The 24559-nt window shown below is 43.2% G+C and overlaps 1 protein-coding gene and 1 long non-coding RNA gene across 4 annotated transcripts in view; both read left to right on the plus strand.

Annotated features, from left to right (window-relative positions):
• LOC148658538 (uncharacterized) overlaps positions 1–24559 on the plus strand; it is a 136619-nt gene that overhangs the window by 35753 nt on the left and 76307 nt on the right. The gene's annotated exons all lie outside the window — the stretch shown is intronic.
• On the plus strand, positions 616–23702 carry hmga1b (high mobility group AT-hook 1b). Of its 3 annotated transcripts, none has more exons than XM_088639859.1 (5): positions 616–735; positions 2934–3067; positions 9919–9999; positions 12262–12312; positions 17255–23702. In XM_088639859.1, the coding sequence occupies exons 2-5, from the start codon at positions 2954–2956 to the stop codon at positions 17309–17311; spliced, it is 303 nt and encodes a 100-aa protein (XP_088495985.1). In that variant the 5' UTR covers positions 616–735; positions 2934–2953; the 3' UTR covers positions 17312–23702. The 3 variants fall into 3 exon arrangements, with proteins under 3 accessions (XP_088495985.1, XP_088495984.1, XP_088495986.1); XM_088639858.1 differs by lacking the exon at positions 616–735 and adding an exon at positions 797–1043; XM_088639860.1 differs by lacking the exon at positions 616–735 and adding an exon at positions 1362–2100.

Genomic DNA, 24559 nt, shown 5'->3' on the forward strand with positions numbered 1-24559 from the left:
AATTTGCATTTTGTGTTAAAGTTTGTTGAGGGTATAAATACAATATTTGAAACTATTTGATAAACAAATCTATTGAACTCCATCCATTTCATGTGATTTATCCAGTTCATTTTTAGAATAGTTTCATTGTTCAAAATGCTGATTTATTATTTATAGGGGGAAGCAATTGGTAGAAAAAGAAAACAGAATTGAGAAAATTCCACAGCATCTATATTTCTTTTAAAAAGTATACAATTAATTTCAGGGCTTTAATGCACTGCAAATCAAACTTCGTTAATTTTTTTCTAACAAAGACGCAGGGCCATCGGACAATATGTAGAATGGATAGGTACAAGAACAAAGCTTAGCTGAATGCTCCTTAGTTGTATCTGGATTTTCTTCTATTGAAAGGGTTACACCGGTAATAACTTTAAGACTTTAAGTTAAAAAAAAACTTGATGGGCGCACTCTTGCTTTCTCACTTTGCACTGTTGCACTGAAACGATTTCCTAGAAAGTACGCTCCTTGCTGCGCTTACAAAAAATTAAAAGCCCTTTTTAAAGAGCTTCACGAAGACCGGCCTACTTATCATATCCCCGCCCCTACAGTTGTTCTTTTCCCCCTTGAGAGAACCTCCTCAAATTGTCCTAAAGTCCCCCTGCCCGGGCTTTCTATTTCGCTTGGAGAACACTGCGCGCTATTTTTAGCACATATTGGACCGTTTCCAGGACCTGCAACATTTTTTTTAAAAAATTGGTAATTTATCCCCCCACCACCACCACCTCTCTCTCTCTTTTACTTCCTCTGTCTCACTTCTTTAAAAAAAACTGAGGTTTTTAAAGGGCTGGGTTAGTATGCTTATTTCCTTAGCGTTATATCTACTGTAGCTGCTGGGAGCTTTAAACCGGTCAGGCAAGCGAGCAAGCAAGCCAGACTAGCAGGGAGCTTTTGTTTTAATTTAATCAGAGGACATCACTGTGGGGGGGTGGGGGGAAAGGACAAGCACCGAAGCAGGGAATTCAGCACGGCTGTTTGTGAGCTCTAAAACCGGCCTTGCTTGTAATGTAAGTGAACGGCCACCTTTTTGTCGTAATTTATGTCCAAGTATGTGTTGTTATTTGGATTTTTACGATTGCAGTTGAAATGTAGCTCAAGTGTTGGATTTCTGACTGTGAATCCGCACGTTTCATTGTTATTTTTCTGCAATGTATATATGTATGTTTTGCACATGCTTGTCTGCTGATCGTCCTCTTGGTAGCTACCACAGCAAAAGGGGGAAAGATTTATTTTCATTGCGTTTGTATTGACCTTGCAGCCGCCTGTTCCCCTCTCTGTATAAAAACGAGAACGGTGCTTCTTCACGGTCGGTGTCGGGCTGATATTGTATTTGTGCTTGCTTTGCATATTCCTGTTCGTGCTGGAACTGCGGGGCATCCGTAGCGACCCTGCTTTCAGAAATATTATACACGTTTTTAGGGACGTATTATTTACATCCTTTAGCTGCAAGTTATGGCGTTCTGGAGCTCTGAATAGCTTTCGTGTATTAAAAAAGCATTGGAAACGTTTAATGTGCTTGCACGTAAAACAGAGCGGTTTGTCGTCTGTTTATAAATGAATTAAATGGTGGTCTTGGGATTTTGGCCTTTTAACTACTGTTTTGTTTTTAAGAATTGCGCTTTTCAGTATGTCAGATTTTTTTTTATTAATCCCCCTCTCACGTCAGTTTTTTAACTTTAAGAAATGACTTACGAATCTGTTGATCCAATTAAAACCCGCTTCCATGCAAGTCTATACTAGATGGATTATTGCGTTTACAGGTCTGCTGTGTCCTCTGTGTGTGGCGATTCCTATTCTCTTAGAAACCTGTCAATGGGCTTGTCTTCTAATTTTGAACAGAAAAATGTATCAAGGAAAAGTTTTGCAATAAGTGCGAAGTTGATTTTTGGCATGGAGATAGTACCTTTAAATCGTATTCGAATGTTTCATGATTAATCTGGCGCATTTCTGTCGAGTTTGAGTGTTTTTTGGCGTGTTATTGTTTTTAGTGTTTATTGCAATCTCCCCTGACACTATTCCCACAGCAGAGAATGTTTGTATAAATAATGTATTTCACATCACACGGTAGGTTATGAACGTCTCGGAGAGCGTGTGTGGTTTGTGGTCTCTGGCGCCTTTTGCTTTCAACAAAGGCGTCAAATTGGATTAAAGTGGTGGAACTCGTGTACATTGAAGAGTTTAATAATCTCGTAGCCGCACCGTGAGGATTTTAACTGTTATGTAATTATAAAAGTCTCTTTGTGCTAGGTAAAACAAATACTTGCATTTTATGTAGAAAACACCAACCCCTCTTGTGGAAGTGAAATTTCAAAATGCGAATATGTTTGAAAGCAGAAAGCTGCACAGGTGTTCATGAAAGATTTCTGGTTTAATGTTGCTTCGATAAAATACTTTTTCTTGAGAACTTGGCTAGGTGGTGGCGCTTATGAGTACTTTTTATCTCGTTCTTTCAAAAACGGTGAAAAAATCCCCTTATCGCTTACAAGAGGCCAACAGGTGTCTGCGCTGTACAGAGTTGTATTACACAGGCCAGTCTGCTCAGGGTATGCTAGGATGTTGCACTCCGGTCTCTTAACGATTCTAGGAGTGAAGGTATCCAAATGTTTGCTGGGAACTGCGAATCTTCAGAGCCTCTGTTCAAGCTGCGTGATCTATAACTTTAGATGACAATTTAATACTTTGTAAATTGTCAGTGGGTGCATAGTGCTGAAGTTTAATTCTTCAGTGATTTTGAAATTCTGATTTTCAAAATCTCCCTCCCTTCTTTTGAACAAATCCTCTTTGTCTTTAACCTTGCACGCTTTCGAGTCTGTGGTTGCTAGAAGTTGCTTTTGGGAAGGGAGCCCTTGCGTTCAAAGGTGCCCATCGCTAACCCGTCTTCTGTGATTCTTCCCTAGAATAAAGGAACGGGCAGAATATGAGCGATTCGGGTGCAAAAGGCAACCAGTCTCTGTCACAGAAAGACAAGGATGGAACAGAGAAGAGAGGGAGAGGAAGACCTAGAAAGCAGCCACAGCTAAAGAGCCTTGAAGTAAGTATGAGTTTGGAACCACACTTTGAGCTCTGATCATGCTAGTGTTGAGGCTAAGTTACCAATTGCTAACATACTAATTTATTTGGCTGAGTCATGTCTGTACCCATTAATACAGCTGGGTGTTCTGCTGTGTCACGTCTGGTGAGGTACCATCCTCACGGGTACAAAGCAGTGTCTCATCTGGGATTTGAACCCGCAGCCCCCCTTTTGAGGTAATCTCTGTTCATTGTAGTCAAAGAACCTAATCTGACCCTCTGAGATCATTTGGGTCCACTCACACTAGGGAAAGCAACATGTGGATGTAACCATGGAAATGAGACCTGTTAAATTTAGCCCTTCTCCTCTGGAGATTTGTGAAATATCTTAACAGTGCTCCTGCCCCCCCCCCCAAACATATTTTTCACGGTAAGCCTGTGCTCTTGGTATTTTGAGCGTAGCCTTGGAAAGAATTCAGAAATCCAGTTTGAAATTAAACCAAAGGTGCAGACTGTAAACACATGGAACGGACCTTAAGCGATGATAATAATAATAATTGCTTACACTTATATAGCGCTTTTCTGGACACTCCACTCAAAGCGCTTTACAGGTAATGGGGACTCCCCTCCACCACCACCAATGTGCAGCATCCACCTGGATGATGCGACGGCAGCCAAAGTGCGCCAGAACGCTCACCACACATCAGCTATCAGTGGGGAGGAGAGCAGAGTAATGAATTCAATTCCTAGATAAATCAGTGTAACCTGCAGTAAGGAGGCTGTTGTCCAGGTTTGGCATGTTTCAGTGTTCAGCTGCCATCATTTTTGGGGTTTGTCATTTGTCCTCTCGGACTGTTTGTGAATGTACACTGTAAGCGCTCATATAACCTCTGAAAAGCACATCTGAAGCATTATCATTAAAGCCTTTTAGACATTGACTAGGTCAGTGTGTATTGTGTTCTGCCTTTCTGAATCATTTGGAAGCTATGGATTTGCTATCTGCTATGTTTATACATATAATGGCTGCATGCTTGCTTTTCTGTAGCTGTGCTTCAGATCTCTGATGTGTATATGCTTGGTGCGCAGAACATTTGGGGGTAATAAGAATTTTTCTCATGAAATTAAATGTTATCCAAAGGGTAATGGAGAGTGAATGATTTCAGTTGCATTCTTCGAGGTCAGTGAGGGTCTAACTCGGGCACAGTGTAATTCCTGTTCTGCGTGGTAGATGTTCCTGCCAGTGTTTGGCTCTATCAGCTGAACTCTGAGAGGCGACTCTCAGCCCGTCTCCCAACTTCCTGCTTGTAACTCTCCTTACTGGCCTTTAACCTGAAAGGGCTGTTTTTTTCCCTTTGCTTCAAATTTTTGTAGGTCAAGGTATTCTCTCAGAAAAGTCCTTTTCTTACAGTAAATGTACTGATATCTTTAATGATTGTTGTTAGAAATCATCCGATAATAGCAAGTCTAGTTTGTGTATTATAAGGCAATTCGTGTATGTTTTTGTTTGAGAATTTGAAAAAAAATATATATATATTAAAAGGTAAGGGCTAAATGGTTAGCATCTCTGTCTTGCAGCACTTGGGCTCTGGGTTCAGTTCCTGGGCTGTTATGTGCCTGGACCTTGTATGTTCTCCGGTGTTCATGTGGGTTTCCTCTGGGTGCTCCATTTCACTCCCTGTGTGTGCTCTGGCATCCTATCAAGGGTGTATCTTGCGTTGCGCCCATTACTTGCCAGAATAGGTTCCGGCTCCACTGTGACCCTGTATTGGATAAGGTGGTCAGAAAGTAGATGGATGGGTTTAAAAGTTATAATGAGTACATCTTAAAATCTTAAAAAGTGTCTCATTTAAATTAGACCGCCATTGGCTTGAAACTTCTGTCTAGCTTTGTGGGGAGGGGGCATTCCTTCCCTCCTTCCATTGTACATTTGTAATGATCTTCATTTGGCCTGGCGGGTTGTCAAAGCTGTGTGAACGGAGCCCCTAAACCACTGCTAACTGGCGGGTTCCTCCTCCCCTCCCCTGATTGGCAAGCGATAAGCGGAGCCAGGCATGTCATTGGCCGGGAGGGCTGTCGTTTGCCGAAGCTGCTGTGGGTGTTAGATTACAGGGTTGCTAATGGCTGCAGCTGTAAACAGACCAGGAAGGTAATAAAAAACCTGCACCACTATAATATACAGCCGGATGTATTATTCATGTCTATTACAGCTCCCAGGCTAGGCAGAAATCCCCTCCCCATTTTCTTCCTCTTTCTTTATTAAAGCTCAGATAGCTGTAGCTGAGGCAGGACAGCTTGCTGTGCAGAACAAGTCAGCCTCCCCACCCCTCACCCCTTATTTTACCTCAATTAGGATTATTTCTCTTTTGGAAACTGAGCGTCTGAGGGATTGTGTCAATATTTTGTGTACTGTTTTCCCTGTGGCATACATGATGTTCTCCTTGGGTGTTTATATGGTGCCACTGTCCTCATTATATGAAAGCATCTTGCCTGCACTTATTCCTTTGCTTTATCCAGCTGGTTTTTTTTTCTTCTTGCACTGGGATGTGCTCACTATTTTTAGGAGGGCCACGCTCTTTACTATAGACAGGGTAGGTGCACAGGCACCTACTGGACGCACGAAGGAGCAAGAACCCCAGCAGCTGCTTGGGTGGCGCTGGCATCCACAGCTCTCACTCCGGGCCATGGTTTTGATTGAAAGGCAGCCCTCTACATGGCCGCACAGGGGAGGGTCTCCCTGCACATGTTTTAAATACTGTGGAGGGAACCAGGGGCTGCCAGAGGTTGACCTTATCCTTCCCCCTTCTGTTTTTCCTTTCCCCTCCAATGGCGTAACAAAGCAGCAGTCCCTTCTAATCTGCTGAACAATAAAGACCCACACAGCTTTTGTTGGCAAGTGGGAATATCCGACCACAGGGAGTCCAGACCGGACCACCCCTCCTCCATTCTGTGAGACATTCTTTCCCAGCATGCACCTTGAGCAGAGCCACTCGGAGAAAACAATGGGCTTAGATGTATGATAGCTATCAAGAGCTTGCCCGTAAAGGTCCGTTATATCTTCCATTTGTTGTATTTTTTAAACATTCAACCTTCATGCATTGTATGAATAATGGAGGAACTTGTATATTATTTTAATCTATAATTCTAAGTTTCTGTTGTCATGCTGGCTTCTCTTGAGATTGCTGGAGCTGTTTAATCCCCCCATTCATATCACCCAGTTAACAAACTGTCGCATGTTTTGAGTGGAGCTGGGATTTAACTGAATCTTGTGACTTCAGAGCACATGGGTTTGGTTACATGGGTTGTATCAATATCACACAGTTCTACAAATTGCCCGTTAGTGCTCTACCTTCGCCTATGGTGTTTGAAAACATCCATATGGCCTGGCTGGAGTCTCTGTGAGTTTCTTCACAAGTGTCTTTAACAATGATTGACCTTGGCATAGTAGTAAGGGAACTTTTCAAAATACGAGGGGGGTTGAAACTTCATCCTGGTCTGGCCATGTGTCTGGACTGAAATAAGTCCTTTGAAGTATTCAGCTACCTCGAGCTAGTTGTAATTCTAAGTTTTTTCTAACATTTCCCCTAAAGTACCATATTCTTTATGTAGGGCAGGTAAAATGACAGGACAGCAAATGGGTGGTATTGACCAGTGACTACTTCATAGAGCAGGATTTTTTTTAATGTAGCATCAAGGGCCTGAACTCCTTTTTTACAGCTGCACGGCACCCACTTGCCTGTTTCATTCCTTCTGACAGCCCTAAGGCACCAGCAGGCCAGCTGCCTTAACCTTTGAGCTGGGAGAGTGAGATCTTGTGCTTAATTGCACAGCCATGTTTGGTTTGCACAGACTGATTATAAAAACCTACAGTTGCTCTATGTACACAGCAATAAACTGCCTTTAGCCTGAGGGGAGCTGTGTGGTGATATTGACAGATCTAGACTCTGATAGAAAACACTGCATTTTTGTTAGAAAAATAAACCTTATTTTATAAGCCACCATTCATAAAAATGCCTAAATGTGCAGTAAAATTAAAAACATAAAAACGGTCGACATGTAGAATACAAAATTATATAGTAAAAAATCTTTAAGTATGCTAGTATAAATGAGCACGTTTTTAAAACAGATGCGGCACTTACTGATAGGAATTCCTATACCCGGCCTCCTGGCCAAATTTCCCATTGGCCTTTACCAATCATGGCCTCCTAATAACCCCCATCTCTGAACTGTCTTCATCACTCTGTTCTCCTCCCCACTGATAGCTGGTGTGTGCTCAGTGTACTGGTCACTATGGCTGCCATCACATCATCCAGGTGGGGCTGCACATTGGTGGTGGAGGGTAGTCCCCATAACCTGTAAAGTACTTTAAGTGGAGTGTCCAGAAAAGTGCTATGTAAGTGTAAGCAATTATCATTATTTTATTAATAAGTAAGGGCAAAATACTCATTACCCATCTTTTTTTATTTCATTTCCTCAGCTTCACATTGTCCAACATTCATCGCATTTTGACATTATGGTACTCTTCCCCCCCCCAAATACAAACCTCTGTTCACAACTTCAGTGTTCCCTTCTTTAACGATTTGGAGCATCTTTTGTAAAGGATTCTCTTCTTTTGAGGTTGAGTCCATTGAAATTCACAGTTTTTTGTTTATCTGGTGCTCCACTTAAATGGCAATAAGCTCTGGTTTTCGTATTATTAGAAGATTTAGTACTTTTATCCCTGACCAGTTTTTATCCTTGTAAATGTGCACTGTTCCAGAGGACGTTGCCTTTGCCACCAATAAGGCGCATACATTCCTTAAAACTGAAGGACTTGGCAACATGTGGCAGACAGCCACCTGTTGGTCTTAAAGTAGCAGTGGGTGTCAGCTGCACTGACCTCGAACAGTGCTTTCTCTGTGTGCTGTGGGGAGTCTTATTCTCTGAAGAAACTGAACACTATTGGGGCCTAAACTGAACAGTGGTCTTCTCAGGACTTCCTGGAAGCAGAGACCAATTCTGCTTTCTCGCCTATTGCATTGTGGTTTGTTCTTGCCTTAAGGTATTCTAACCTATGGATCAGGTCATGTGGTAGAGGGCATCCCCTCAGCTGGAAAAAGCTCATAGTTGAAACTGGAGAATGCACTTCTTGTGTGTACTGAAAATAACGTGTAGAAACACTCGTTCAACCAAGCTATGCGGATACTTTTGCCCATGTGCCGGTATAAAATGCTGAGGGCTACAGAAAAAGTCATTCCTTTCTCTTGCTAAGAAACTTAAGAACTACAGAGGGAGTGCTGTGTGCCAGTTGTCCCAGGCCACAGAATTCTGTGACCTGTTTCCTCTTGGTCATTAAGCATTTGTTACTTATTGCTTATAGCCTAGGTCTGTACCTTCAAAAGTCCAACATAGCCCTCTGGTTTCATTCATTTTGAATGAAACCCTACCAAACCTGATCCCCCTGATCAGTGGCAATTGAGTCATTAAATGTGGACTACCTGCAGGTTTTTCTCTAGACAGGTACTGTGAGTCAACTAGTCTGTGAATAGGTAGCCATGGAGAAGAGAAGACAACAGTGTTAACCTTGCTGAAATATTTAAAGAGTAATAAAACCTTGCAATGCAATACACTTTGCTGTTTTCTGAGATGCCCTGGTAAATACCACAGAAGTCATGACTTCAAGGCTTGGTTTTTGAACGTCCTGTCAAGAGCTCCCAGTTTCCGAATTTTCGCTGTAACAAAGCATGTTGTTGTACCTGTTTTTCACAGTTGCAAAGAGTTATGAAGAGAGTCATCAGGATTTAAATTTATAGAATATTTGTCCAGTTTTTCTTAATTATATTTGTCCAGTTCTTAACTACTGTACTGAGGTGAAAACTGAAATTACCTTAAGAAATAGTGTTCTTTGATAATTCAGTGCTAGTATTAGAGTAAATATCAATTTTATACAATGACTGTCAGGCTTTACAGAATATACAATAAAACCAGTTATAAGTGCAAAAATAAAAATTAAAGCCTATCGAAAACATAAGTTATAAGGCACGGTTTAACAACAGAGGGTTTGTTTTTAATCTGGTTTGGAAAAGTATTCCAGTGACAAGAGACTCCTACTACTGAAAAGGCTCAGTCCCCTAATGTACAATGTGAAGTCCTTGGGAATGTTGACGAGCCTGGAACCAGTGGAACAAAGTGAGCAAACACCGATGTGTGAGGTATGAGCTCATGAGCCAGGCCATGCCACACCTGACAGGTCAACAAGAAAACTTTCAAGTCAGTCCTGTCTGTCTATATGGAATTTTTTCAGTCCAGAATGAAAACGTTCTTATGTTGTTTTTTTTTGTCTTGGTCAGCAATTAAGCAGCACAATTCTGGACATAATGTGTATTTCATCATAAAAAAAATTAATATACCCATTCCTCGATTAAAAAAACAAACACATTTTTGCTGTAACATAGCACATTTTCATACCTGCATTTCATTGTCACTACAACAGAGGTGCATCTCTACTTGTTGACCAAAAGATATCATTCTCACAGTCTGACCTCCTACAGCACTTCCTCGGTGCGCCTGTGTTCTGAGGCGTTTATACATATGAAGTCCTTTACTAGGATGATGAAGGTAATTATCATAAACAGGCAACAACATTCTTACTTTAATGATTCAGGGCTCTGTCGGGGTAAAAACAAGTAATGCTGACTGATGTTTTAAGACTTGGGAATGCATCAGAAGGTTTAACTTGTAAAATGAATGGAAATTTCACTTGAGGTTTTCACCTTCCAAACAGTAGAAGGTGACTGTTGCCGTGATTTGCAGCTTTCTTTATTCGTCCTAACGCAAAGCATATCGTCTGCTTACGTCTTTGTGAGCGTTTATTTCCACTGCCCCCTCTCTCTGCAGGAGCCCAGTGGATCCCCATCTCCAAAGCGACCCCGGGGAAGACCAAAGGGCAGCAAAAACAAGACCACGGGCAAGAGCAAAGTGAGTGTCGCCCCCTGCAGGTACCTGCGTGGTCCATCACAAGAACACCATGCACCTGCACTGCCTTTGTGGGTGTCGGTAAAAAGCCCCATCAGAAACCCGCAGTTCACCAATCGGTTCCTGCGGCTCACAACGGCTCTGAAATGGATGGTTCACAGTTTTGATTAAAAAATGCTGTGCCAGTGTTTGGGGTGGAGCTTATGAGGCATGTGATAACTTAAGGCCCAGACGTCTCCTGGGCTTACAGGGATTTAATGGGTTACTTGTGGTCTTAGGTCCTAATCTCACCAGAAACGCGCAAAGTGCTGCTCTACTTTGTATGTCTGTCACCGATGTGTCACACAGTGGTCTTCACATGTCTGGTTGTTCCTTTCCATCCATTTTCTAACTGTTTTTTCCAGTACATAAAATCCAGGGTCTATCCAAACAAGCAACGGGCGCAAGGTAGGATACACCCTGGATGAGATGTCAGTCCGTGGCAGGGCACACACAGACACAGACACGCACACTCACACCAGGGCCAGTTTTCCCATCGGGAATGGGGAGAAGATACAAACTCCACCCTGATAGTACCCCAGGTCCAGAATGCTATCTACCGTGCCACCATGCCACCCTCTTGTGAGGATATCTCAGACAAAACAATCCCTAACAGGCATTAATTAGCTTGTTTCTAATGGCCTAGACTGGTTTTAAATGCTTACCAGACAAATTGCCAGTAGATTGGAAACTGTTTCAGTGCTACTGTAATCAACCAGTCTCTGGCTTTTTAACATTCTGTTTGGAATGTGCCATCACATTCTGAAACGCCTGTGCACAATGATCGCGTACAACTTTATAGAAAGATTCCTGGTAGGGTTTTCTAATGTAGTATTGCTGTGCATAACCAGGCCACCAGAAAATAATCTTGGGAGTGCACGTTTCCACATCCATATGAAAATAACCACAAATCATTATTTTTGGAAACGCACAGTATTTCCCTTTCTTTCTGCGCCCAGCTGTCTCTCCCCCAGGGTCCCCACCCCAGTGCGTTGTGAGTCTTGGTTACCCGATATGACAAGGAAGTGATCAGAGTGCAGGCATTTAGCGCACATGTATTAATAATCCCCTCCAGGAGCCCAGCCAGAAAGCACAGCTCCCTCTCAATTGTGTGCTTCCCCAAGCCACTTCAGGACTGACCTTTTGAGATAACTGCTAAACCGTCCGGCGGCTTTGATCTGCTCCTAGTCAAGCATGAACTGACCTGCAGCACTGTGCCTTCTGGGGTGAATAACAATCTGTTTATGGGCTGTGTTTTTATGCTTCAACCCCTGCCAGCTCCCCCTTCATCTCCCTTTTCTCCTCTGTTATTTCCAAAATGTCCTCCGGACGAACTTGCCAGTGTGTAAGTTAACTGGCTGGCCATTTACTGGCTATTGGAAATGCCTGGCTGCTGAAGGGAACACCTCAGACGGCAGTGTCTTAAACTTCCTTAGAGTCTGCAGCGCTCAACACATTTAGGCCTTTTCATTCTCGGTTTAATACCTTGTTTGCCTGTGGGCCTGTCATTTTATGCGCGTTGCCCATTACAGGTGCGCAACTCGTGTGCTAGGTTCTGAGCCAGCGCAGTGCTCCCGTTCTAGGCTGGTGGTTGCCACGGCAACGCAGGATTTCTCCATTAGCACCTGCACTGGACAGGATGAAGCGCCGCAGCACAGGCGCAGCCCTGGTCTGCCTTCCCTCTGACACATCAGCTGTACTGGGCCGAAACCTGCTGACAGACGCAGCTCCACACAGCTGCTGTCAGTGCTGTGTAGATAATAGCCTCTTAACCTGGAGCCCTCTGGCTAGGTATCCCTGTTTTTATAGACTCACGCTTGGCTCCCTCTACTGGTGACACTTCTCCCTGGCACTAGACTGGATATGTGCATAATTCTGTAGACTGGATATGTACATAATTCTGCACAGCCTTGACATGGTGATATGCATACAAGCCGGTACGAAGCACAAAACACAGCAGATACAAACACAGCATTTGGTAGCTTGACCTTGCACAACATCCAGGTGCTCTTGCCGAAGGCTGGGGCTTCCGTCACAGAGATTGAAGTGTTGAAAATGGGAAGAATTTGATTTGGGAGTGCTCATTTTAATGAGGCACACATCTCTAAAAAGATCTTTCATGTTTTTTTCCCCCTAGTTAATCAGTTTTCTAACAAACACAAATGAGAATTAGGTATCCTTATTGCAGTGGAGGCAGTTTTAATGCTTTTATTTTTCCTGCTGTAGAAATCAACAGCCTCTGCTGGGGGGAAGCGCAGAGGAAGACCCAAGAAAGTGGTAAGAATCCATTTAAATTTCTCAAGATAAAAGTCATATGAAGTCAAGGCCTGAACAGGTGTTATCCACTATTCTTATTACCTGTTTAAAACCTTTAGTGGTGTTAAGCTTCCCATTTTAGTGTTTTTTTTTCAGGCAGTCTGTAAAGACACCTAAGCTCCAGCTTTCAGGACCTGCAGTTGAGGCCCTGTGAAGCTGAAGGTGCGTGTATGCAGAAGGCTGTTGCCAATAGCAACCTTCTCAAAACATTTGCATTTGGCTGCTTATCGGAAAGGGGATTTCACCAAGCCTTTTCGTTCTCTCTACATGAAGAGAACAAAAAAAACAATTTTTCTGTGGCAACACTAAAGCCAGACTTATAGAAGCAGACATAATTTGGTCTGCTTTGGACTTTTGTGTTTAAGAGGATACAGAAGAGGACTGGGACTCATGAGAAACAATACTTTCACATTTTACAAATCGCTTTCATTATTTAAGTTTTCAATAAAACATGCTGGAAACGGTTTTGTGGTGTTCTTAAGCGTGTGTCAATGTTGTCAATTTAACCATTCCTTCACAGGCCACTGTTGAAGTCCCATTTGATGCTAATCAATCTTTTCAGACCATCAGGGTGCAGAATGTTTGCACTGCCTTGACTTAACTATTTCTGGTCAGAAAGGGGATTAGCACAATCACAGCAGTTCTAAACAAGCACATTTCTGACTCACCTGATTTTTTCCTCCAGGATAATTTGCATTTGATTCAGTTTTTTACTTTAAGCTCCTGTTCTTATTTTGTTTTGCTCACATTTACTCTCAGGCTTTGAATTTCCATTCCTTCCAGTATGTCTTTATAGAAACTCACTTTCCGTTGTGTAAGTGTTGCGTTCCATTTATTTGTATATAAATACGTTAACTCATTTGTGATGAATGTTTGGTCATATCTTGACAATTATGGGATTTTATTTCTGCATGTGTGTGAGGATCTTGTTTGGAAGAAGACCACAGTCTGACTTTAATTAGTGCCCCCTCCCTCATCTACCCCTCCTTTTCCTGGCCAACTCACACTTTACTCATCATTTAGGTTGTTTTGCCCTCAAATTCCTTTTCAATGAAACAGAGTGAGCTGGTGCCCGTCTGCTGTCCCATTCCGTCGTTCTCACCCAACCCTGGTCGATTCACCATCATCGTGCTCTTCTTTTAAAGAAGTGTCTATCCTGAGAAGTCATATCCCACTTTGAGATTTTCCTAAGGAAGCAGATATCTTACGTTTGCACCTGAAAATGTGAAAGACTGCCACAATTCCCCCTAAGAACACTTGAGTGTTTTGCACAATTTTTCAGATTTGCTTTTGTGTTTTGGGGTAAAGTGAAATTGCTATTTAAAAGTCCTACAGGTTAAGAAACTGTCATTAGCAAGCACCCAGGGAGAAAAGTAGACACAAGATTATTCACTGTGTATTACCTTTTAACATTTAGGTCGTTGCTTTCCGATGTGCTACACATTTGAAAATCTTTACCAAACCTCTGTTGGACAGATTTGCATCAAGTCCACAAGAAACATGACCTTAAAGCCTCTGAATTACATCGCTGATAAGTTAGAATAGCAATGATATTTAGGTCTCTTGGGAAAAGACCCTGTAGGTCTGTAGGAGTGCTGAAGGTAGTAAGATGCCCACAGCTGCCTTTTCGACTGAGGATTGGGTATGTGGGCGGCTCCTGGAGTCACCTCCTAAAGAATGATACCAGCTCATTACTGGTTTAAGATGACCAATTAAACAGCTTGCCCAAGCTCCTCTGGTTGACAGGTGCAATGAGGGAACCGGAAAGCCTGCAGACACAGTGACCCTCCAGTGATCAGGATTGCCCATTAACTCGGAGACGGTGGCGTTGCAGATAATGTGGCCTGTGACAGTAGCATTCTGCAGTGTTGGGAACCATTTTTAATCCCAGTGTTCTGAGCCCTGATTTCTTTGTTGCAAGGATCTTTACTGTCATACAGCATATTAAAACCCCATGCTGCTGGAGTGATGGATAGGCGGCCTTTGACCCTCGCTATCCAGATGTTGTGCTCAAATATTGTGTACTCAATGTATCTCTATTCATCTCCGAGCTGTGAACTTGTGAGGAAAGCTAGACCTTCATTGATCTAAAGCTAATGAATAAAGGAGTTTTTGATTCTGCTTAAAAACTCCCTAATGTGCTGGAACTAAGAGGTCTTTCAGGTCTGTATATTATTACAGGGCTGTAATAATGCATCTCGTCTGCTTTCTTATTTGTTTTTTGTTTTTAGCTTCTGCTGAGGAGCTCTAGTGGAGTGACCCAGAGTTACCTCAGCAGCTTATTATTTTTATGAATGAAAATCCAGAGACAGGGGTGGGAGGGAGGAGGGTGTTGGGGGGAGAGAGAGGCGGGGTGGCGGGGTGGCGGGGTGGCGGTGGGGGGGGGTTGCTGAGTCATCGGCATCCTGCTCCCGGCTGAGTCACTAAGCTGAGTACCAGGCCCCGGAGCTGCAGAGTAACCGCAGCACTACACAGGACACGCTTCCTCTCACGGCCCCTTTCAAATTCGGCCCTTGGGAAAAACTTGGAGAGCCGCAGCTGATGCATAATGCTGGAATGGTATGCTGTCCATGGGTTCCTGTTTAAGCGTAGTGCCCAAAGTAGTAAACAAATGTGCAGCATGTTTCCAAAACGGTCCTCTTATCAAATGTTCCCTCCCCGTCTCCAGGACCTTGCTTTTAATTTGGTGCCATCAGATTGTTTACTACCAGCTCCGGTCATTCCTCAGAGCTGATGAGACTTCACCAGGAAAAATCCCTTTTAGATGTTGCCAAGGTGGTGGTGGGGGGGACCCCTTTTAACAAATGAGTGAGTCAGCGCAGTTTTGAATCACCTCCAGATTAAAAAAATAAAAAGTTCTGGTGTGGAAAAGCTAAGCGATGCGTCCTTCCCTCGCCGCCCTGGGAGGTGAAGGGGAATCTCAGCTGGCACACGGTCCAGCAGGCCTTAAAGGGACAGCACAGTATTCAGCCTGTAGTACAGGTGCGTGCAAAACTGGTCCTGGAAGGTTGGTGCGTTTGTGGGTTTTCTGTCCAGCTTGGGTCTTATAAAGCTAAACCAGCTGCTTTCAGGCTTAACAGGACTGGTTTCACAGCTTCTTCCAGCAAGTCAGGTGCTGTTGCTTTAAAGAGACCTGGATAACCTGCAGGTGCACTGCCCCCCACCCCAGACTAAGATTGGACAGCCCTGCCCTAATGCTTTAGTGTCCTCTCCACTACTCTAGAGTTTGTCAGTGTGTTTTTTTAACTTTTCAACACTAGTTGATCACAATATGCTGACTTACTTTCAGTATGTCCATGAATTACTTTCTGCCATGTGCGCTTGACCCATGTGGCACATTTAGATTCTTTTGCTTTCTAGGGGAAATCTGCTTGTGAATTGCAGTGAATCATCCCCTGTCTGCTGGATTCCATTCTGTCTGAGCTGTTAATCAGTGATAAATTCTTAATTGATCTACATGCTTATTTAGACTTGTGTTTACCTGTCCCTGCCCTTGGTTTCAGGATTTTTCCCACAACTTCAGCATGTTTATTGAGAGCCTTCTCCCTTATTTCTGTCTATATGGTCACAGAAAAATATTTCTGACTTTTATTAAGTCATTAATGGTCCTTCTCTACAGGTTCAGTTGGTTACATTTCAGCAAACATTTGAGTGAGGAAAGTTCTAAAAGTCAGAAATTGATACATGTTCTGTACCATGATACCATTTGCAAATCAAATTTCAACTGAAAGAATATTTTTAAATTGAAATCAGTTACCCTCAAAGAGCACAGAAGAAAATGGTAACCAGTGGACTGCAGGATAGTTTGGTATTCACATGGTGATTTGTTTGCAACATTTAATTACTTTTAAGGGAAAAGGCAATGATTTGACCTGAAACTACATTGTACACAGATGAAGGTGCAGTTAACCTGTTAATTAAATAGTTATATCTGAAGTACCCAAAGGGCAGGATTAGTGTGGTGCTTGACGTTGGCCCTGTTCTGTTTTATTGTTGCAGTTGGACAATCCCTCTGGTTAGTTGTGTGATTCAGAAGGGACATTCCTTTCATGTGCATGACCATTGCACCTTTTTTGTCCACCTTTCAAGCAAAACTGTATGTAAATGAAAAGCTTGTTTGTTGAAATGTCCTTACAAATTAAGAATCTAATCCGTCTACTAAAGAGGTTGTGATTATAATGTGCAATTTTCTTCAGAATCAGTCAGGCCTCCAGCCTGTTGTTTTCTACGAAAAATTAATCTGGGACTTTGTAATGTTTATATTTTCCCTGTAAACAGCTCCAGAGTGTCACCTACACCAGTGTTTAATCCTTCACATTGCTGTTGTACTGCAGTTGCTCACCTTCTAAACCGTATTAATCAAAATAGGTTTGAAAAGAACTCTCAACGATGATTAAATAACACAAATTTGGACAATGCTAATAAGAAAATTCTGTTATTCTTCAAACATGTCTGCAAGTCCATTAGCTTCTTTAAATTCTCAAGGTGCAAAGAGTTAAGCCTTAAGTAAAAAAGGCTTGAAACCTTGAAACCTTTTCTTCTGAAGTTGAACTGTTAATGGTCTAAAGTAATGCAGGAATCCTATTAGACTGTGGCCCTTAAGAGTGGAGGTGGACCTCTCCTACTTTCTGGCTTAATACTGGAGCTTTGATGTACCACCACAAATCAAGGCTTGCTGGAGTGGCAGTCGTGTGACCAATCTGAGTAGAAATCCTATTCACACTTTGAGGTTGAGCCCTTTAGTCTAGATACTGGCAGTCCAAAGCAACAGCAATTTGGCTGGGCTGGGCTCATGGTGTGGCCAAGGGCAGGTGTCTCAAGTCTCAGTCAGTGAGAGGCCTGATGGCAATAACTTCAAGTCTGACCTTATCGGATCCTCACTGTCTGTCTTGATTGCTTCCAGGAGAAAGAGGAGGAACAGGGTTCCCAGGAGTCTTCTGAAGAGGAAGAGGAGCAGTAAACCGTTGGCAACCCACACTACCTCATAACTCAACTTACTGACTTCCTGTCAACAAGAGCTGGACTGAAACTTCAATACAAACGTCGTCGCTCCCCCCACCTCGCTCACCGCGCCCTTCCCCACCGGCTGCTTGGCTGCTCTCCCCTCTGCAGTCTCCTGTCCGAATGGGAGTCCGACGCATTTCACCCTCGCTCTCCACAACAGCACTGGAAAACAGACATTGTGAGATATATATATAACAAACTGGCGACTTCCCGTTTAGTTTCATAATGGGTTTTTGGCAATTACAGTGGTCTTTTATACTGGACAAAGGTGAATTTATGTTGCCTACAACTATTTTTATTGTTTTTTTTTGTGTTAAGTGGTAATTCACAAGGAAACAATCTGGTCTCCCTCGCACCCATTACAAGGCTTGAGGGTCCGTGGTTTGCAGACAGTTGGACGTATTTTAGTAGATACTTCAGCCATCTTTTACATGGTATAATGCTAAAGGTTTTTGTTTTTTGTTCCTAAACTGATGTCAATTTGTAGGGTTTTTCCATATCATGTCACTTCAGCGATTATCTGCCCCCCCCTCCCCCGCCCCCCCACTTTTTCAACCCTGTGCTCTGTCAGAAACGTGCCGGAATCGCAAAGCGAGAGTTCTTTGGGGTGTATGAATTGTCAGAGGGGTCCTCCAGGGGGCTGTCGATTAGATTTGGGTGGCCAGGGGAGGTACTGTAGGCTGCATATATGGAGATGTTCATGAGGTTTTAGACATGTTGGTTTTTATTTTAATATCAGATAGACTGAATTAAAGAGAATAGATGTGCTGTCTTTGGGAACTGGAGTCTTTCTTGGGATCATGCTTGCTTGTTCTCCAGTTTCAAAGGATACTGACCAGACCTGACCCCCCCCCCCCCCACACACACACACACACACACCTCAGTCTGAAGTGGCACCCATTGTTTTACTGTATCGCAGAATACTAACATTTTAATCTGCTGACAGTTTTATAACACTTACTTTTCTTCCCTCCAACAACAAAAAACAAATCTTCCCCAACTGCTCTTTTTTTTATTCAAGAGATTATTTTTTCAGATCGAGCTGTTAGCTGCGGGACTGGGCTTACAGCAGGCGTGTCCAGGTGACAGGCCTATGCTGGGACAGGTCCGGTGGGACGATCGCAACCTCTTTCTTTTCCTTCTCGCTTGGTGTTCCCCAGCACTGTGAGCTGTGATACTGGAAGCAATCCTTATCTCGGAGCAAAATTGCCACCGAACATTATGGGGAATGCATGTTGTCCTGTATGGGGCCTGCTTGGTCAGTAGGCCTAGTTTTTCCTCATAGCTGGGTATAGCTCAGGAAGGGTTTCTCTGTGCCAAGTTTGAGGACATTTGTTCAGTAAGTCTTGCAACACCCAGCACCTGGGGTCTGCTACCACAGACTCCTGCTACTGCTTTAGCTGAAACGTATGGCTCCTACAATGCATTAGTGTCTGTGTTGCATGCAATAGACCGAGGTCTGGTGACCCTCCCCTGTCCCTTTTTACATTTACAGCGGCAGGGGAGTTTACTATAGGCTTATTCAAGCCTATTTTCAATTTTTCTGTTCTTTCCAAAAAGCCACAAAAAGAACTGCTTACGCCGGTTCTTCTGCCTGATGGGGAAGTCAGTGCTCCAGCTGTGACCTGTGCTCTATCTGCAGTTTAGCTCTACTGGGGAGACAATGTTACCACCAGATTCCCCTAAACGAGAGAAATCCTAAAGTTTCTTTAGGGGCCATTGAGACTGTATGCGGAATTATTAATATAGCTGTAGCAGGGCTGAATATCTTTAAACAATGTGCAGCACTCTCCAGAGCTTTGGCAGAAGACATGGTGCTCTCGGGCCTTGCTCTGCACCCTAACCAGTTTGTTATGCCAATTCCAGGACTTCACACGTGGGTAGTGCTTGATCAGTAACTGTTGTGTGTCTGCAGTGTTGCTGCTGAAAGGGAGTTTCAGATGTCGGTAGTGTTGGCTGACTCCCACCCTTACCCAGCTATGAAAGTTCATTTTCAAAATGCAACATTAGTCATCACCGATAATGTTCAAAGATTAGATCCGCCAAGTAAATGCAGTGGCTTTAGGAAGAGGTTGCTAAGCTTGGTCAGTTTGATATCCATTTACCAGCCAGGCTCCTTAGTGTAATTAATTGAGCTGTCTTCCCCCCACACACGCACACACTTAACTCACTTCCTCTGCAGTTAAAGTAACCTGCTCCCTGCTCTGATCCTGTACCCAGCAGGGCAGAGCTGCCTTCAGCCAGGTGTCCCCACACTAGCAGATCTCTGTCCAGCCACTGGGGGGGCAGTGTTGTTATTGTCTCCTCACTGCTGTAGGAGACTGACTCACACTCTGCTCTATCAGGAAATCGTCCATTTTCCACTTTTCTGCCCCCTTTGTTTTTAAACCATTTTATGTGTCATTAGTTTGTATGAAAACTAAACTAACTTTTTGTATGACTCAGTGTACCCACTCAGTGTACCGAGTTTAAAATGTTCCACTTTGCTGCTTGGCTCTTTTGTGCTTTTATTTGTGATGTTTTAATGGGTGTCAGGGAATTCTTGATCACAGCCCAAATTTTGGGTCTCTCTTCAAACGCAATGCTGCTATGACCCGGTTCTACAACCCGGTATACTGTAAATGGATCTGTCTGTTTTGAGACTGATCCCCAATTCTCCATACCTCTCTTTAGGACAGCTGATTTATTTTGTGTTCGACTGGTTTGATTTAACTTAATCTGCAGAGAAAGCGACCTCTGATGTCGGCATCTCCTTTTTCTAAATGACCATTAGCTCTGTCAGTAATGATCTGTTACACAGGAGTTTGAATTCAAAATGGCTTACTCTTAATCTGCGGCCAGTTCCTGTTGTCTTACAATATGTGGCTCTTTTTTAATGAACGTATAATAGTGAAAAAAAGAAGTCAGGGAAGTTTCTTAAAACTGTCAGCTTTCACAAAATATTCACTGATGGTGGCAGACAACGATAGATTTTTTTGTAACGCTTTATTTGGTGCACTGAACATTGTAATTGTAACATCGTGTTTTTCATTTGGATAACCATTTGTTTGAGAGAACTTTTTTCATGATGGTTGGTAAAAGTTAGGATCCTGTACTGTTTGGGGGACTGTCCAATGCTCCCCTTTGCTTCGATTCCTGCATTCACCATCTGTCTTTTGCTGCGTAGTGGCACTAATTGCTAAATGTGTGCAAATTGTACCCTTTACAGTAGTGGAGGCCCAAGCAATCACTAATGAGTTCATCCTTGTGCTCTTCAGAGTGGTGGATGGTGATTTGAGAGATGTCCTGACTTTGGAGTCTGGTATCCAGAAGCAAACTGCATAGGTCAGACCTCAAAGCGTATCGAAGGCATAGTCTTGGTTATAAGATCCATGCTAGATTTTGTTTTAGAAAGGACCTTGTCACAGAAACTTAAAAATGCTAAAAGAGGAGGAGCTGTCACAGGATTCACAGCTTTCCCGTGCAGCTTTTTCGTTTTCTCCGACTGTTGTGCCTTTAAACTTAAGCTTTGCAGTTCACTTGTCCTTCCCCAGAACTGGCATCAGATGATAATGCAATTTCTGATGACAGTTTGTAGGTGATAGTGCTCACAATTCCTGCTGTGCCCCCTCTTACAGGTACCCCTTATCCCAGCACAGTCCATTGGAACACCATAGCAACAGGTGGAAATGCGCTGCGTGTGCAGTGGCTAAAAAAGTGATGGTGTGTCCTTCTCTGGTTTGATTTTGCTATCGGACAAGCGCAGTAAGCATGCATTGTGGAGCAGTATACTTTATTGCAAAGGAAAGTGATGGGTTATATCAAAACCTTTTCTTTGGTATTTTCTGAAATGTGCTATGATGTGGCTTGTATTGTGATTCCTTTTAACTATTTTTTGTGTGTGCGTGACACTCTTCTCACCTTCTTTCTCTGTGCACAGCCCCAACTGAAAAAAACAACAACAACATTCTCATTCCTTTTTTAGACTGTCAGAAATAATTTTTCACATCCCTGTCTTGATCTAGGCTCCCTTGCCCACTACAGAACAGTGGAATCAGAATCAGATGTTATTGTAATGAGTGTCAAAGAAACCCTAAAAACTACATCTCCTGTAAGTCCTCTAATGAGACGACTAGAGGACTTGACTACAGCAGTTCATGCTCGTTTTCCCTCTTCTAGAGCACACAGAACACTAGCAACAGGGCACGCATGATGAGCTAAAAACCCTCTCGTTTGTTATTTTTGGTTTTCTTGATAAGTTATGCAAATGCTTTAATATTCCATTCGATTCTGCTTGTTAATATTCTTGGAGCTCCACGCTGTGCACAGAGCACTCTGATTTCAAGGTGGACAACTGGTGAAGTGGTAGTAGCTGGGCAAACGTCTACTGCTTGCGCGGCTCTATACGAGAACACAAATGTATTATGTATTGCATGTCGGCAGGTACAAATGCTTTGACAATGTTGTGGGTCGGATGAAATACCTTTGTTCTTCGTGTGTGTGATTGACTTTTTCTTATCAGTTGAGTTGGGGAGCACTTTTGCCTGTTGTAATAGAAAATATTTTTACAGGGTGGGGTGGGGTTTGGGTTGGGCAGAGGGGGGGAGGGGGAGAATTTAAAGGGAACTGCAAGTGGACTGTCTTTCCAGGTTCTTTTCTGGTCAACACAAATGCAACTTCTTTTTACTTTTAAGGTGTACTGGTTTTTGTTACAGTAATGCAGAATACATGCAGGATTTGCTTCCTCGTCTGTTCTGTAACTACCTCTAGATAATTTTAAGACTTTGATAAACAGATGCTGCTGTACCTGGTAAATAACCTTTTCTTTCACCAGAAATCAAAATGAACCACAGTTCATATCTGGTTGATCCAATATCTGTTCATTTTCTGTTTTGTGCTTTCAGTCTGCTCGTTTTTTTTTTGGTGAACAGCTTGTGAAGAAATGGGGGGCAAAGGGTTTCATTGTAACTGAGGCTAGAATGGCTTTTTCTCAGGCTCTTCGCTGTGACAAACCTGCCTTTCCTGGAAAGGTCTGCAGTCACGGCACAGCAGTTCAAACAACATGAACATTAGAAGAGGTTGCAGCTCTAGAAAGAAACTTTGAAATGTCAGGACTAATTGATGTCAGAAACCAATGATTTCATATGCTGATAGTCAATAAGGACTTGGAAGAATATTGGAACATGATGCATGACTAGATATGGGTTGATGTTGGAGGGACCCCGTATTTGACACCATTTGAAAAGGTCTTGGATCAATTTTCTTCCACAGTTTAAATCTTGTTTTTTCTCGAATAATTCTGCAGTTTTAGTTCATTTCTTCAGCCGAGACCTGAAAATATCTTTGACCTTACCAGGAGCTCTTTGCTTTGAGAATTGGCTGCACTGCCAAACTTGCTGTGCAGAGCAGCTGAGAAATATGCCATGTTAGTTCAACATCCATTTGCAGCTCCATGGATATAGAGCCGTTTTCCCTTTCCTTCAGCAAGTGCGTTGCTTTGAGCCTTAGATTCTGCCACCCTGGCCTCAGCTAAACTCTAACCTACTGTCTTGGTATGTGATGCAACCAGTTCCACTCCAGACTGTTAGGACTAACACCGATAGTCCAGTTTTTTTGGCATCAGGTTCTGCCACCTTTTTCAGCACACTGGATTGTGACAGTGCTCGCTGACAGGCTTTGTGCAGTCTTACTTCAAGCTAAAGGCACCATTCAGGGAGGCACACAGGTAAAACCATGTGATCTGAACCTTAGGGCTGAGCTACTAGGGTCTCTGCTGGGGACAGGAAGCAACTTGGAATAAGAAAAAAAAACAGCAGGATTTGCATTAGCCTCCCCCGTTTCAAACAGGTATTTTATGAGTGACCAATTCATCGTTCTTGTCTTGAAATCTGACATAAATACCCATATTCCTCTTAGCTTCCAGTTACAAAGTTGAAGGTTTTATTGAAAGTGTTCAGAGATTTTTGCACAGCCCCTGCAAAGTCCTGCAGACACCATGTTTCTGTGAGTGTCCCTCCCCCCCCCCCCCACCAGTGCTCACCCTCAGATCCCCTTCCCAGTGAGCTCACGCCCAGGAAAGGGTCCACGCAGGCCTTCTGGGAATGTCTTCCTAGAGGTTTTATAAATGGCCGAGCCAGTGGGTTGATCCTAGGATTAAGAAGGGGAGGTTCAGTAGAAATCTGTGGGCTGATCTGAGTCCGTACAGTCCAGGGATGCAGGGAGCCATAGACTGGGAAAGGCATTCTGGGACACTTGCGGATTTTTCAAACTCTCCTGATCAGACATTGCGAAGATGTGATATATGTTTCATCTTTCTGATCTTGGGTTCTCATTTGCAGTACTTGAATAAACTGATTTATTGATGTTTACAGCGTGTGGACTGGTGATTGCTTGACGTCAGTGTCTTTCCGGTATCCCACGATTTCTTTCCTCTGTGTTTTAAAGAATGCACTAGTGACGTCTGTGTCTTCATTGCAAGAGCTCGTGGGTGGCCACTGCAGAAATGACCTGGGGATTCTTTATCGCGTGACACTGTAATCTAGCTGGTCATACAAGAATTTACTGTTATCAAAGCTCTTCAAATAAAAGGTAATTTTGGCTACACATCTATAGTGCCTTTGCAGTTTGTTGGGTTGGCAAAGATCCTTTTTGGGAATTTTCAGAAACTTTCCCCATGGGGCTCCGTCATTCCCGTTTTCATATTTCCCCGAGTTATTGAAGGCAAGGCAGAGTCACAACAAACAACACGGCTCTGTGCTTCTGTAATGTTGCTTTATTAGCCCTATACAATTTCTTGAATTAGGAATTCGTCTTTTCACATACCCCAGCTTGCGTTCCGTGAGACACAGACACACAGACAGGGAGAGAAGCTTGGGGTCAGAGCACAGGGTCAGCCATTGTACAGTGCCCCTGGAGCAGTTGGGGTTAAGGGCCTTACTCAGGGGCCCAACAGAGTAGGATTCCTCTGCCAGCTGTGGGATTTGAACCGGCAACCTTCCAGCCACAGGCACAGATCCTTAGCGACAGAGCCACCACTCCACCCCTGGGTGACGACACCCGCAGCAGAAAAGGCTGAGACCCAATGGGTGCTTTCTTTTTCACCAGGTTTTTGCTATAGCTATGTGTCATACTAGCTATGGGTGTAGGGCAGGCCATATGCAGGATGCAGCTGGGGTATAAAGGCTATATTTAAACCACTATGTGTGTGTGTGTACATGTATATAGA

This window comes from Lepisosteus platostomus, chromosome 7, assembly GCF_059453375.1.
Source record: "Lepisosteus platostomus isolate fLepPlt1 chromosome 7, fLepPlt1.hap1, whole genome shotgun sequence".
In the NCBI taxonomy this organism is placed as follows: Eukaryota; Metazoa; Chordata; class Actinopteri; order Semionotiformes; family Lepisosteidae; genus Lepisosteus; species Lepisosteus platostomus.

Coding starts and splice junctions, on each gene's coding strand:
- hmga1b (XM_088639859.1), top strand. CDS start 2,954: ATGAGCGATTCGGGTGCAAAAGGCAACCAGTCTCTGTCACAGAAAGAC. Junction 3,068..9,918: donor CACAGCTAAAGAGCCTTGAA/GTAAGTATGAGT, acceptor CTCTCTCTGCAG/GAGCCCAGTGGATCCCCATC. Junction 12,313..17,254: donor GAGGAAGACCCAAGAAAGTG/GTAAGAATCCAT, acceptor GATTGCTTCCAG/GAGAAAGAGGAGGAACAGGG.